General features: G+C 42.0%; 1 protein-coding gene across 1 annotated transcript in view; it reads right to left on the bottom strand.

The window, feature by feature from the left end:
* LOC116276900 (antigen WC1.1-like) overlaps positions 1-14,493 on the bottom strand; it is a 28,735-nt gene extending 14,242 nt beyond the window's left edge. The window contains exons 1-6 of the mRNA XM_072954631.1: positions 14,366-14,493; positions 8,198-8,509; positions 4,328-4,636; positions 3,918-4,235; positions 609-701; positions 218-532 (exon numbers count right to left, since the gene is read on the bottom strand). Of these exons, the coding sequence (XP_072810732.1) occupies positions 218-532; positions 609-701; positions 3,918-4,235; positions 4,328-4,636; positions 8,198-8,509; positions 14,366-14,438 (1,420 nt within the window). The 5' untranslated portion in view covers positions 14,439-14,493. The remainder of the gene's footprint in view (positions 1-217; positions 533-608; positions 702-3,917; positions 4,236-4,327; positions 4,637-8,197; positions 8,510-14,365) is intronic.

Genomic DNA, 14,493 nt, shown 5'->3' with positions numbered 1-14,493 from the left:
ACGGCCCTGCCAGGAGCTGCTGCTGAGCAGGAAGGCCCAGCCCCTCAGCCGCTGCAGGAGGACGTGAGAGCACCTGGTCTCACCCGCTGGAAAGACGGGCTCCAGGGAAGGGGCTTCATCCTCTGGCCCTGCCAGCTACTCTCCCTCAGGGCTCAGACCCCCGACCCCCAGGGCCCGCGCCCCCGGCCCCCCGCCCGCGGCCCAGCGCCGCGCAGACCTGAGCAGACGACCCCCGCGTCCTCCTTGTGCCTGCAGTCGTGCCGCCCCCAGCCCCGCGAAGGGCACCTCCACACGTGCGGCTCCTTCCCCGTGCAGTTCAGCTCGTCCAGCCAGATGGGCCCGGATCCCGCCCCGAAGCGAGCCAAGGCCGAGGCATCCACGGCTTGTCCGCAGCCCAGCTGTCTGCACACCACGTGGGCATCGGCCAGGTCCCAGCCGTCATCACAGATGGTGCCCCAGGAGCCCTGGTGGAGGATCTCCACTCTGCCTGCGCAGCGGCCGCCCCCGTCCGCCAGGCGGAGCCGCCTGCTGTCTGCGGGGAGAGGCTCGTGCCGGTGGGGGGCCTTTCCACAGGGGAGGGAGGGCTTCTAGGCCTGCGGGACCCCCACCTGAGCAGCTGGCCGGGCTCCCCTCGGAGGCTGCAGAGCCTCCCGGTTCAGACACGGAGTCGTTGCACTGGGGCAGCACCTGGGTCTGGTTTCCTGCAGGACAGCAATGATCAGTGGTTGAAGAGCAGGAAATTGAATTAAACCAAATAATGACCTGCTGATCAGGTCTGAGATGAAAGCTGTAACATAGCAGTAAAATTATCCTAATTTTAAAGTTCGCATTCTCAATGGAGTGTTCTGACAACGCCAAATTTTCTGTTTTAAGCCAAGCATTGCGTTAAGAATGAATTAAATAAGGTGTTCTATCCCTGAATCTATACTTAAATGGAGGAAGCAAAATAAAATCCTGTGATGGATTGCTACAATTTTTCACCTACAATGTCTCTCATTAAAAAATACTTATTTAAAACAGATCTTATGGAAAACCAAGAGAAAAATGGAGACAGAAAGAATTTCCAAGGGTATTCAGCTGTTAGTTAACTGACGGAGAATTTAAATAGCCATAAATGCTCATATAATTAGTTGACCAGTTGTGCATCTGAGCAGAGAAATGGTAACAATCAATCAATCAATCAACAAATGTCTAGAGCTGAAAAAATTAACGGCTAATATGAAGAACTAAAGAATGAGTGTATCAGCACAGTAGATTAGCAGAAGTTAGAAACAGTAAAATTGAAGATCGGAGGACAAATATTCCTCTGTTTAGAAGTGCTGGTCACATGGCAGGTGTACTGGTTACTACTGCTCTATAACAAAATTTCCCGCCAAACTTAGCAGCTGAAGCAAAAAAAATTTTTTTCTAATGATTTCCTGGGTTAGTAATTTGGGGGAGACTCATCTTGGTAGTTCTAACCTGGGGGTCTCTCATGTGGGGCTGAAGTCACCTGAAGGCTTGACTGAACTATAGTTTTATAAGGAAATTCCTTCAAGTAATTTAGAGGTAAAGGGACAATCTAATTCAGAAAGATTGTACATATTTGGGCAGAAATCGGGCAGAAGGAGGGTAGAAAGGGAGGTGGAGAGAGAAGCAGAGAGAAAAAGATTAAAGTAAAATACTAACACTGGGGGGATCCGGGTATAGGTCAGAGAGAATTCATTCCTAGGGCACCTTCACTATAAGAAAAGCTAATAACATCAAAATCATAAAACGCCTAGGAGAAAACCTAGTAAAAAGCTGTGCAAAACCTCTGAGAGAAATTCAAGACCTACTTGAATGGAGGGGAATATCATGTCAGTGAATTGGGAGACTCAGTATTGTCAAAGTGACCCTCAAATTTATATGTAGACTAAATCTAATCTCAGTTAAAATACCCTTATGCTTTGTGTGTGTGTGTGTGTGTGAGAGTAATGACAAGCTGATTCTAAAATTTATACAAAATACAAAAATGAAGGATGACTAACAGCAAGAAAAGCAACAAAGTTAGAGGAGTTAATATAAAGTAACTCCTGCAAATGAAAGTTATCCAGGCTTACCATAAAGTTAGAATAATTCAGAAAACGTGGTATTGGTGCAAGGATAGCCAAATGATACAATGGAACAGAACAGAGAGTCTTAAAAAAGACTCAGATGTACATGCATGCTGCTTTTGACAAAGGTGGCAGTGAAACAGGGAAAAGAGTCTTTTCAGAAAAAGATTCTGAGTCAGTTGGATATCCATATAAAAATATGAAACTTGACACTTATCTTACACAGATCTCAAACCCAGAAGGAATGTATAATTATATACAAAAGGAAAATGATTCAACTTCTATGAGATATTCTTGGAGAGTATTTTTTGTCATCTTGGAGTAGACAAAGTTACTTTTAAAAGGATATAAGGAGAGGTAAATATATAGGAAAAATTTTATAAATTATACTTCCTAAAGATTAAGAACTTGGCTCACTGAAAAACACCATACTATTAAGAAAATAAAAATAAAAGACCAAGGGTTAAACACACAAAATAAATAACATGTATTTGCACCAAAAGTCACTGTCATGGTCATTTGTAGCCCTGTGTTTGTAATAGACAAGAACTGGAAACAATTCAGATCTCGCCCATCAGCTGAATGGATCAATACATGGTCATGTGATCATTCAAAGGAATACTCTCCAGTAATAAGGATGAATAAAGTGCTGCTCTAAACAACATCATGAATGAATCTCAAACATAATGTTGAGTCAAACAATTTAGAAACCAAAGAAAACATAATGCATGATTTTATATAAAGTTCGAAAACTGACAAAATATTCTATGGTAGCAGAAGTGAGGTAAGTGGTGTTCACTGGAGAGGAGGGAGGCCATAGTTACTGGCGTGCAACGGCGACTTCTGTGTTGCTGTTAATGTTCTTTTGTTATTCTGGGTTGGGTACATGACTGAAGGACACACTTACTGTTAGTACATTGTTCTCCATGATTGTACTTAAATAACATTTCCTTAAAAAAATTATTCCTCTTAAACTTTCTTTCTTTGACTTGAAATATGAATGAACAATGACAATGCAATGGAGCAAAGCCCTATGGGTCCTTCCCAGGACAGACCACCCCCATGACCCTCATTTGCCTCTTGTCTGTAGAAGAATTTTGGCCAAAGAATAAATTTAATCAGAGAAATGAAAAAATGCAGAAACAAAGGAAAACAGTCAAACAAGACTAAATAATAATAGTTTAGCCATTAAACAAAAGTCAAGGATCTTGAGTTCCTCCTCTGGGCTCTAGATAATATTCTGAGCCATATCCTTTGAACTGTTTTGTAGCTACTGAAACTCCCACCAGGTGAAGAAGTTAACTGCATGATGACCAGACTGTAACTATGACATAAACTGTTCCATTTTACACAATTCCATGAACTGGCCTCAAGGAAATGGGAACAAAGCAATCCTAGAACTGAAAATTAATTGTTCTTAAAACAATCAATTGACACTGATCAGACTACCATATGACCAACTTCAAGATGACTGTCAGAGTTAACTATGCTGCTCTGCATGTAGCTCGTCCCTACCCCCTACTGCCTATACACCCCTGAAGTTTCCCTTTAAAAACTCTTGGCCCCAATTGGCAATGGGGAGTTGGCTTTTTGGGACATTAGTCTGCCATCTCCCCAGGATTGTCAGCTTCCTCAATAAAGCTATTTTCCTTTTACCCAATGCTTGTCTCTCAGTATTGGATTCTTGAGTGATGAGTTGCCAAACCTGAATTCAGTAACAAGAATAAACATTTCACCATGAAAATCTTATGTTTGAAGTCAGTTTTCCCTCACTCTCTGCTCTTGGGGACATTTCACACAAGGAGCATCCTGAGTACCAGTCAGCCCCTCCCTCTCTCTCACCTGAGCAGATCACAGAGGCTGTGTTTCCGTGGGCACAGTCAGGAGCACCCAGGGCAGTCACAGGGCAATTCCACAAGAAGGACTCAGCCCCCGAGCAGTGAAATCGGGCTTTCCAGATCGCATCGCTTCCTTCAACAAAGTATGTTCCTCTGGGGGTGGAGGTGGCGACTCCACAGCCGAGCTGACGACAGACAACATGGGCGTTGGCCATGGTCCAGTGGGAGGCACAGAGCGCTCTCCATCCTCCAGAAATATGCATCTGCACTTGTCCCTCACACTGAGACGTGCCATTGTTCATGAGCCGCACTTCTGTGTATGCTGGTAGAAAAGACAGGAGCTCAGCAAAATCTCATGTTTTTCTTACCTGACCAGGGTGTGCAGGGAGGTTAGAGTCCTGATCCGCATCTCACCTGAACAGACAACTTGAACAGCTCCACTGTGGCGGCAGGTTCCTCCTGGACAGGGCACCCTGGGGCAGGACCAGAGCTCAGACTCCTCCCCAGTACACCCAAACTCTTCCTCCCAGACTCGGCCATCTGACCTTCTGAAGGGCATGTGTCCCAGGACAGACACAGCCTTGCCACAGCCCAGATCTGCACAGATGACCTGGGCTGTGAGGAAGGTAAAGTTCCCGTCAGACACTGGAGTCCAGTCTTCTTCAGAACGCACTTCTACTTGCCCTGAGCAGGGTCCGTGCCCTCCAACCAGACGCACAAATCCTAAGAGAAACAAGCAAACAAACTCAGTGAATGTTCATAAACCTGGCTTGGCAAATAGAAACAACATGTCACAGGCAATGGGGTGAAAGCTTTTCTTTTCCAGGAGTGGGGCATGGGGAGAGAATTTGACAGTGTTATAACTGCATTTTCATGAGCAAATTTCTGAAGAGAAATTCAGAAGGATTTGCAGGATCTGTGTGGAATGGTTGATTTCCAAGAATGTGTATCTTGAGATTGGTTAGAAATGTGAATTCCTTAAGTCGGGGCCTGGAAACTACAGGGCCCAAGGAAGCTGCACGGTAGTGGGCATTCAGACTTGGGTGCAGAGCCGAACTAACCCAGAGTGAAAAAAGTCCATGGGGATTCAAGAGGTTAGAAGCCTATGAGCCAGACAAGGTAAGAAGGCCATCCTGAGGCTTTGGGGGCTTGAATTATGGCCAGTTTTTTCTCGGAAGCCAATACGCAACTCACCGAAGGTAGGAAAAATCATGAGGGCTGGATCCGTGAATGCAAGCCAAACTGTAGACTAATGGCTCAAGGGTAGAAATATTGATATTATAACATATCTACCTTTATGATTTCATATTTTTCTCATAATTTTTGATGGTGAAGAATTCCAAGAATTTCTTGGGTGACCTGATTGTGAAAGAAGTTGTCCACAGATGAGTTTGGATATTAAGGAAGCTCAGAGAGTCGTAAGAGAGGGAGGGGCTGATCCCAGTCATTGTTCCTAAAAGCCTAGGATTTATTGGTGAAGGTGGGAGTGAGCTCTCAGTGGGGTATATGCGACAGCTCAGATTGCTGATTACTTCACAGTAGGGATTTTCCTTCCAAGACACGAGAATCTTAGCAAATACTAGAGAATGATGGTAATTGATGTATTTTAATCCTATCTATATGCCAACTGTGTATTCCTTTCCTATTTGGATTCTTAAGACAAGAAGCCAGCATGATATATAAAAGGAAATTGAGAGGAAGAACGCAGAAAGCAAACAAGCCATACATAAATTGGAGACTTTCAAATTGCAAAAACCTCAATATGGTTGAAAGATAGAAAGACTTTGGGAAAAATACTTGTCCAAAAAGCTTTTAGCACATTTTGTCCCCTGTGCTCCTCCCATCTGCCACCTAACCCTGTTACCTTTTCCCGTTTCTCCCACTGCAGAAAGAAAAAACAATCTTAAGAACTTTAAATGCATGGAAAGGAGACTCCAAAAGGGAAGGGCTTCTGTAGCAGTGGAGTATGAGAGGGTGTGTGGGAGGTTACGTTGGAAGTGGATGGAGTATGAAATTGAAAGAGGGAGACCAAAGAAAAGGCTCATGATCGTGATTTGGTCCTCCAGGGACCATATTTTAGATAGAGAGAAAATAATCCAAAGAAAAATATTAAGACCCCCAAATCATAAAGAACAATTTTAATACGCTTGCCTGGCTTTTGAGTGTGTTCATGGTTGTTTATGTGCACGGTGGACTTCTTTCTGGTAAAGGACTCCGATTACATAAGAATGTGAACTTTGAAGCATATGTTATGGAGTTTCAGAAGGAATGTCCTAACAGGATAAACATCCCACTACAGAGAGTGGGGGAGAGCAGCAAGGACACCACAGAAATTAAACAACTGAAGGAGTGGCTTGACCACTTATACAGGAACGAATGTGAGAGAAAACATGCTTGTCCTTTATTATTTGTCCATTTCCCTCTCCCCAGAGAGGCTCAGGCTGGGACCTTTATTCTGGTTTGGTTGGGAGTTTGGTCATAAACTACTCATTCTAATTAAAGCATTTTTTTATGTAACAGATAAATTCCGTGAGATTACAAATTTAGAAATGATGAGCAAGAAATATTTCTTGTATACTGTTTTATGTAGCCTGACACATGTTAGATACCCAAATATGTTTTGAATTATCAATAAAGTCTTATATACATCAGGGTAGAGTCTTCTGAGACAAATTACTATTTCTTTTTTATTTTCTACTTGATTTTAGAATTTACGTGGAAGAATGAGTGTGTGAAAACTGCAAGAAAATTTATGAAATAGAAGGCTGATGTGATAAGGGGATAAAGTATTAAATGTAATAACACCAGTTATGTTCTTGTGTAACAATAAACTAGAGTGGTTGGGGCAGAATATAAATATCTCATAGACTCAAAGACACACGTACACACATATGTAGAAATATCGTATTGGAGGAGGGTAATAGTTTATTTTAGTTTTAAAAATTTTATTGCCTTTTTTCTTGAAGGGGTAATTAGGTTTATTCATTTATTTACTTTTAGAAGGGACACTGGGGACTGAACTCAGGACCTCATGCATGCTAAGCATGCCCTCTACCACTGACATATATCATCCCCCAAGGAAGGTAATATTTTAAATCATTAGAAAAGATAGATTATTCAAAAAATAGTGCTGGAAAACTTTTAAAAACAATCAAATCAAATCTTTACTTGCTATCAATCTCCAAACTAAATTTTATGTAGTTAAATATATGCGTATCAGAAGTGTAGCATAAGACTTTGGGAGAAAATAATGAATACAGATGTTGTGTGAAAAATAGAGTTGATTGTGAAGAAGATTCATTCTAGGGCTTTCTCACTGACATAAAATTTTTCTGCGTGCCATCTCACATGACCCCACTTTTCCATGTTGACTAAAGTCATTCGCCTCTATGACGTGACAGTAATCTTTTCATTGGTCTACGATTTGGTAAGGACATTGTAATATCCCTGCAGGACTGGTGTTTAGTGAAACGTGAAGTTTAAATGATCCAGTCAGTTGACAGATGTTGTCATCTGAAGTAAATCTGGGCTCACCACAGATAACACCCACTTACTGGGTGCCATTAATATTTCATTGCCTCCACCACTAGCTTGTCAGTGCATGGCTAAGTGTACCTCCAAAGTTTGAGTTTATACAGATGTCTTAAAAGAAAAAAATGGAGAGAGAGTCTTCTCTAGTAACAATAGAAGGGGAACCTGTGACTCAGAACATCTCATCCACAGTTCTCTGCTCCTACCTGCCCAAGAGCTATGAATGTTTATGTCTAAATTTGCAAAGGAGACTTGAAATTTGGCACATATTGGCCACAAATTTCTCTCTAATTTGTTTAATAATATCCCCTCTGCCCCCACAGCCACTAACCTAGTGCAAAATAGTGTCTCGCACTATTCATACAGAAACAACTCGACCACAGAAAGTGCATCTACATTCTTGCCCCTCCCTCCGACAGGCTCACCGTGCAAAGGGAGTGTGTATGTGTAGTGAGTTGCAAAGGTTTCACTCTTTCAAAAAATGAAATATAAAAAAATTATGAAGATTAATCTTAAGTAGGTCAATAGATTAAACTATGTCAGGTAAGACCATTGGAGAAGAAAAGAATAGGAGAGACTTTTAAGAGGAAAGTAAATGAAGCCATCATTCACAGATACTCTGTGCACTCAGGGAGCATGGGGAGATGTCTGAGACCTCTCTAGCCCATCCATCTCCGATTGCCCGGGTGATTAGACACCAGCTTTCTTGGAACTTTCCATCCTCTCAACCAGTGGACAACGCACTGACCATACCTGAGCAGATGACTCCTGCATCCTCTGTATGATCGCAGTTATTCTCCCCCCAGCCCTTAGAAGGGCACTTCCACACGTGGGACTCCTTTCCCGTGCAGTTCACATCATCCAGCCAGATGGGCCCTGATCCCTCCCCGAATCGAGCCAAGGCCAAGGCATCGAGGGCTTGTCCACAGCCCATCTGTCTGCACACCACATGGGCATCGATCAGTTCCCAGAAGTCATCACAGATGGTGCCCCAGGAGCCCTGGTGGAGGATCTCCACTCTGCCTGTGCAGCGGCCGTCCCCGTCCACCAGGCGGAGTTGTTCATCTGAGGAGAGAGGGTCGTGCCAGTGAGGCGTTTACACAGAGATGGAGAAGGATCTTCCTTATAGGACCCCTCACCTAAGCAGTTGGCGGAACTCTCCTCTGAGGTCGCAGAGCCTGCTGGCTCAGACATGGAGTCATCGAATCGGGCAGGACCTGGGTCTTGTTTCTTACAGCAGTGACAAGAGAATAATACAGTTGAAAATTGTCGGGAAAACCCACAAGAAATGTTGAGTTAAGAATAATCTAGAGAGTAGTACCAGACAAGCCATGTTACACAGGGCCTATCAGTGTTAACCTTCTGATTTGCAGAGTTCTGCATAGCATCTGAGAAAGATAGACAGGAAATGTTAGTCTCTCTACTCTGAGCAAATAAATGGGTTCAGAGTCACAGGAGTGAGCTGGCAGCTAGATGGGTTTCTTGTAAACCACACACACTTTGATGCCACTGCCCTGAAAGTTAAAGGGATCGGATTAAACGGAATAGAGTGAGGAACTGGCCTCATCAGGAGCCTCAGGTAGCAGGTGTGACCGTCTACCAACTAGAATTGTTCTTCTTGGCATCGTCACTCAGAACTGAGACATGAATGGACCACGAGACGCTTTGGTTTACCCCAGAGTACTTCTCTTATGATTCTAGGCTTCAGACTCTGGATCTGGATGCTTAGTTTCAAAATACGTAATCTCTTTGAGTATATTGGGTGACCTTGCATGAGATCTGATGTAAAATCATACTGATCGACATTGGCCAGATTCCACTGGGAATCATAGACTGTTGCTTCTTCTCCCAAGTCAGTATGATCTCGATTTGGATTTCATGTCAGGAATCACTATTATTCAAAATTTGGAGTTATTTGTTTTCTAGGGGAAAAACATCATGTATTTCGAGGCACTTGTACAAACAGTTCTGACAGACTCACTCTATTACTCTCGCCTTTATACATAAAGAGTGATTTAAAGAAAGGTTAAATAACGTCCAGCAATGTCGCACTTTGAGTAAATAATGAGTAGAAAATAAAACCTAAAATTTTCTACTTCCATGAAGAATGGAGGCGTTCACGGCAGGCCAGTGGTCCTGCTGGATACAACAACAACAAAAAAGCTGGAAAATGTAAAAAAAAAAAAAAAAAAGTAAAGATGTTAGACTTTTATGGACACAATATGGACCAAACATACTGAAATTCTAAAGAGTGGAGATCATTTTAATGTCAGCCAAGGATTTACAGCTTCCTTTTCTCTGTGGGAACTTCCCACTTTGGGGCATGGGTTAATAGCTCAGAATCTGTGCTCAGGCAAGCAGAGGACTCTTGTTGGAGCAGAGAAGCCAGCGTAACTTTCGGGGTTCCCTGGTGCTGGAGTGACAAAATTGGAGACTTGAGGGCCTCTCTCACATAGCAGGTTTTCCCCTCAAATATTTGCCCAGTATGCAAGCTGTGAAGGGCAGGAGGCCAAAGAGCCATGTCAAAAATCTTGGAAAGCAGAGTGGATATTCCCTCAACTCTTGGGTACTGAGCTACCAAAACACCCAGGCTCTCAGCTGAAATCCCTGACAGGCCATGGGAACAGAGGGCGATCAGACAGAGTGTCACCAAACTGCAGCCCAGACTTGTTACAACTCAGGCCTACGTTGTGTGCAGATATTTGGGTCATCTGCAACTCTTCTCCCACCCGCCTAAGATGAGTCCTTCTAGGCATTAGAAAATATATCTGGAGTATCTTATTTGTTCATATGTAATTTCTAGCATTCAATAAAAGATTACATGGCATGTGAAGAGATGGGATGGCATGACAGATTAACAAAGCAGATAAAAGAAGATAAGAGAAGGCAGAAACACACATGATGCAAATATTGGAGTTAGCAAATAGGGAGTTTAACTGTAACCAATGTATTTAGGAAAAAAGAGGAAAGAGAGAATAAACAAGTGAAAGATTAAAAAAACCAAAGAGCTGTAAGTATACAAGAAACACCAAAGGAACAGTTGCCAACTGAAAATAAAATGTCTGGGATTAAGAATTGAATGGATAGGCTTAAAAGAATTTTAGATAGAACTCAACCTAGAATTAGTGACTTGGAGGAGTCCTAGAGATGAGAGACGAGAAGGAGGAGGAATAGGAGGAGGAAGAGAAGGAGGAGGAGAAGAAGGACAGAAACAGAGACAGAGCAGCAGAAGTAATACTTAACGATGTAATGGTTGAGAATTTTTTTAAATGGGTAGAAGGGTATGAAAACCTCTGCACCTAGTAAAGCTGCTGAAAATCAAAGGGAAAAAAGGAAAATCTGGAATAATAGCAGATTTGTTTATACAGAAGAAGACAGAAAAGGAGAGAGAAAGGACCATAAAGCAGGTGGGTCAATTAAAAGCAGATGGTAGATACTCACCCAATAACACCAGTAATTGCTTTTACAGTAAATGGATTAGATTCAAATAAAAGCCAATCAAGATAAAACAACAAAATTCATGTAAATGCTCCTTGCAAGATGCTCACCTTATGTATGAAGGCAAAGAAAGTTCAAAAGTAAAATGATGGGAAAAGGCATGTACCATGTAAACACTAACCATGAGAAAACGGGAGTGGCTCTGTCAATGTCACAGAAAGTAGACTTTAAGGCAAGATACACTAACTGAGTTAAAGGGGGAATGTTCATGATTATAATGGGATAAGGCCTTAATAAAGACATTATAGATATCAAAATCCAAGAAAGATTTCAAAACCTAGCTTCAAAATATAAAATAACACCTGACAGAATGAAAAGAAGAAATAGACACAATCACAATCAAAATGGGGGAGCTTTAACATACCTGTTCCAATAGCATGCAGACCAAGCATGCAAAAAAGGAGGAAGAACACAGCAAATGTAAAACAGCACAACCAACACGTTTAACTAAGCAACATACGTAGAACAATGTACCCAACAAAGAGAGCGTTTACATTATTGTAAACATACAAACATTTATCGAAAATGACCACATGATAGGACAAAAACTTTCAGATAATTGAATTCATACAGCATATTTACTCTGACCACTGTGAAATTAAGTTAATAATAAGAAAATATAGTTAGCAATCCCCATTTGGGGAAATTTTTAAGCAACACCCTTCCAAAAAATACCTGGGTCTGGGAATAAATTTAAAATAATTAGAAAATACTATAAAATAATGATAATAAAGATATATTATAACTAAATTCTCCTAATGCAATTGAAGTAGTGCCTAAGAGAAATTTATACTGTAGATTTAGAAAATGAAGAAGTGTAAGCTTCTATTTAAGAAACTAGGAGACGAGAAAATAAACCCCAAAGGACGTAGAAGGTGGAATTATTAAAGACAACAGCAAAATTTAATGAAAAGGAAGGTGAACATAAGGTAGAGGATATAGAGAAAAAACCTTTTCAATATGGCTCACTGGAAATTGATAAACATCAAACAATACTAATCAAGAACAGAGAGAAAATGAAGTTAACAACACCAAGAATGAAAAGAGACATCATTATAAATCATATAGATTTTTTGGTAATAATTTTATTGAGATAAGATTTATACATTTAATGTGGAGAAATATCCAGAAGAGTTCCAATTTCTCCACCACCTTGCCAACCCTTGTTTTTTTTTTAAATAATAGCCATTCCGGCATGCGTGAGGTGATATCTCATTATGGTTTTGATTTACATTTCCCTGATGATTAGTGATACTGGGCACCTTTTCATGTATCTGCTGGCCATTTGTATGTCTTCTTTGGAGAAGTCTCTATGCAAGTCCTTAGCCAATTTTTAAATTGGGTTATTAGGGGTTTTTGTTGTTGTTGTTGTTGTTGTTGTTGTTCGTTTTTGTTTTTGCTCTCTAGCTGTAGGAGTTTCTTATATATTTTGGAAATTAATCCTTTATCATATGTGTGATTTGCTATAGATTCCCTTTTCACTCTATTAATGTTTCCTTAGTGGTGCAGAAGCTTTTCAGTGTTCAGAAAGAATGAAAGGGAGCTGGCAGATCCTGACTTGTGCTACAGTGACTGTGTGACATGTGCCAGGCTCAGCAAATATTTAATGCTCTTTGGAACCATGATGCCAAGGCTGAAATTGACAAGTAGACGGGGCAAACTCATGCGAATGTGAGTATGTGCTTTAATAAGATGAACCTACAGAAAGTTCTCTTGGAGGAAACATCATGTTTGTTGGAGCGAGGTACGGCTTCTTCTTAGCCTAAAGAGAAATTTGTTCATTGCTCTCATAGCTGGAGAGGCCAAAATGAAATCAGAGCACCAATTTCACATTTCATTTTGAGAGTCCACCTCTATCCGTAAGAGCCTGTAAAGCCTGAAAAAGGACAACCATCTTTACAATATGTCCCAAACCCGAAGAACTGGAAGTTTGAAGAAATATAACAAAGGAACGAGGAGCAGAACTTCTTGCTTCTGTTGGGAGGAGTAGGATTTCTTAAAGAAGAGAGACAGAGACATCTGACTGGAGAGGCTTCAGATGAGGCGGGAACACAGAATAAAGAAGGTGAGAAGGATTGCTAAGGCAGCCAGGACCAAGGCCCACATCTAGAAGAGCTGGCTTTTCAGGCATGTGGCTAGATCATTCTAACTTTGGGAGCTCAAAGGTGATGACTTGGACTCCCCTGATGTCCAATGGAGACCAAGGTTCGTACCGAGTCTGGAGGGAATTACAAGGGAGAAAATTCATTGTAAGAGCATTCACAAGCGCAGGATTCTTCCTGGGTAGCTGATCCTTTGAGATGTCACAGAACAAGCTTGAGTTCCCCACTGGGGAGGGGAAAAAGTTGACCAAGAGAGGCACATCCTGAAGTCTCTAAGGCTAAATCCCTCTCCTGCCTTCGATGTTAATATCTGTCCATTTATGGCACCTACTTTTGGCATTAGTTTTTTTCTGTTGCACAGTGGGGTTGGAGGACCATTGATCCAAGAGACAGGAAGGGAACACATCACAGGCAGGAAATAGAGTTCTGCCAAGAACCCAGTGCTGGAGAAAGACTTCAGAAAAGCAGAAAAACGTCTGAGCTGTGGGTTTGTGGGGAAGAAAAAGAAACTCAAAGTTGGGCTTAGACTGCAGGTGCACAGTTATCTGGAAGTGTAATTATAGTTTATATCGAGAGGGCTTTCTTTATAGAAAGGTTTCCATATCTGCTCTCATCACACATAAACATGCATACAATCACCACCATTACCACTGCCACCACCAGATCTAGCAGTCGGGCTTACTTAGGGAGTATGAATTCTACAGACTCCTACGTAAAAAATTGACTTCCACTGGGCAGACATATTTCAGTTTATACATTTAGTCTTCATGTACTCTTCAGACTCCCCTTCCCTGACTGCCTCCTCTCTCTCATACACGCATGCACAGACACACATGCACACATATACATACAAAGCATACACACGTGCACACACATATGTGTACGTACACTCAAAGCATACATACATGCACACACAAAGTCCATAGGACCAGACATACCAAAATACTAGTGGAGAGAAACATAGTATAGAATGTCAGAAGGGCAGATCAGAGACCCAGCCTGAGGCCGTCCCTCCGCCATAATCCATTACAGGAAAACTGGGATGTGAGCGACATTTTCTAAGCTGTTAGGTGTTGTCGGGGGAGGGCTGAAACAGAGTCAGGTCAGTCTGAGAACAAACCTTGTATGTCTGAAACACCTTACTGCTTAACTTGAAACACAGAGCCCCACAGGAGAAAAATTACCATTCACTGCCACTAAGGAACACATCTGGTCAAAACCAAATGGTCAACAGAGAAGTGCAGTCTAGGCAGCCCCAGAGGTCATTCGCCCGGCTTCTTACAGCTAACTCAGCATCTCTGCTGGTCTTACGAACGCTTACCTTGAGCACTCGATAGGACACTGAAGAGGAGAAAGACAAGTCCTTGGAGAAAGCCGTGCCGGTTCATGGTCATGCTGATCCTCACGTCTTCGGGTAACAGCCTCAGTCTCCTCAGACCACACAAGGAG

The sequence above is a fragment of the Vicugna pacos genome, chromosome 34 (assembly GCF_048564905.1).
Source record: "Vicugna pacos chromosome 34, VicPac4, whole genome shotgun sequence".
Taxonomy (NCBI): Eukaryota; Metazoa; Chordata; class Mammalia; order Artiodactyla; family Camelidae; genus Vicugna; species Vicugna pacos.
Note: the sequence above shows the minus strand (reverse complement) of the source record. Positions and strands in the feature narration are given on the sequence as shown.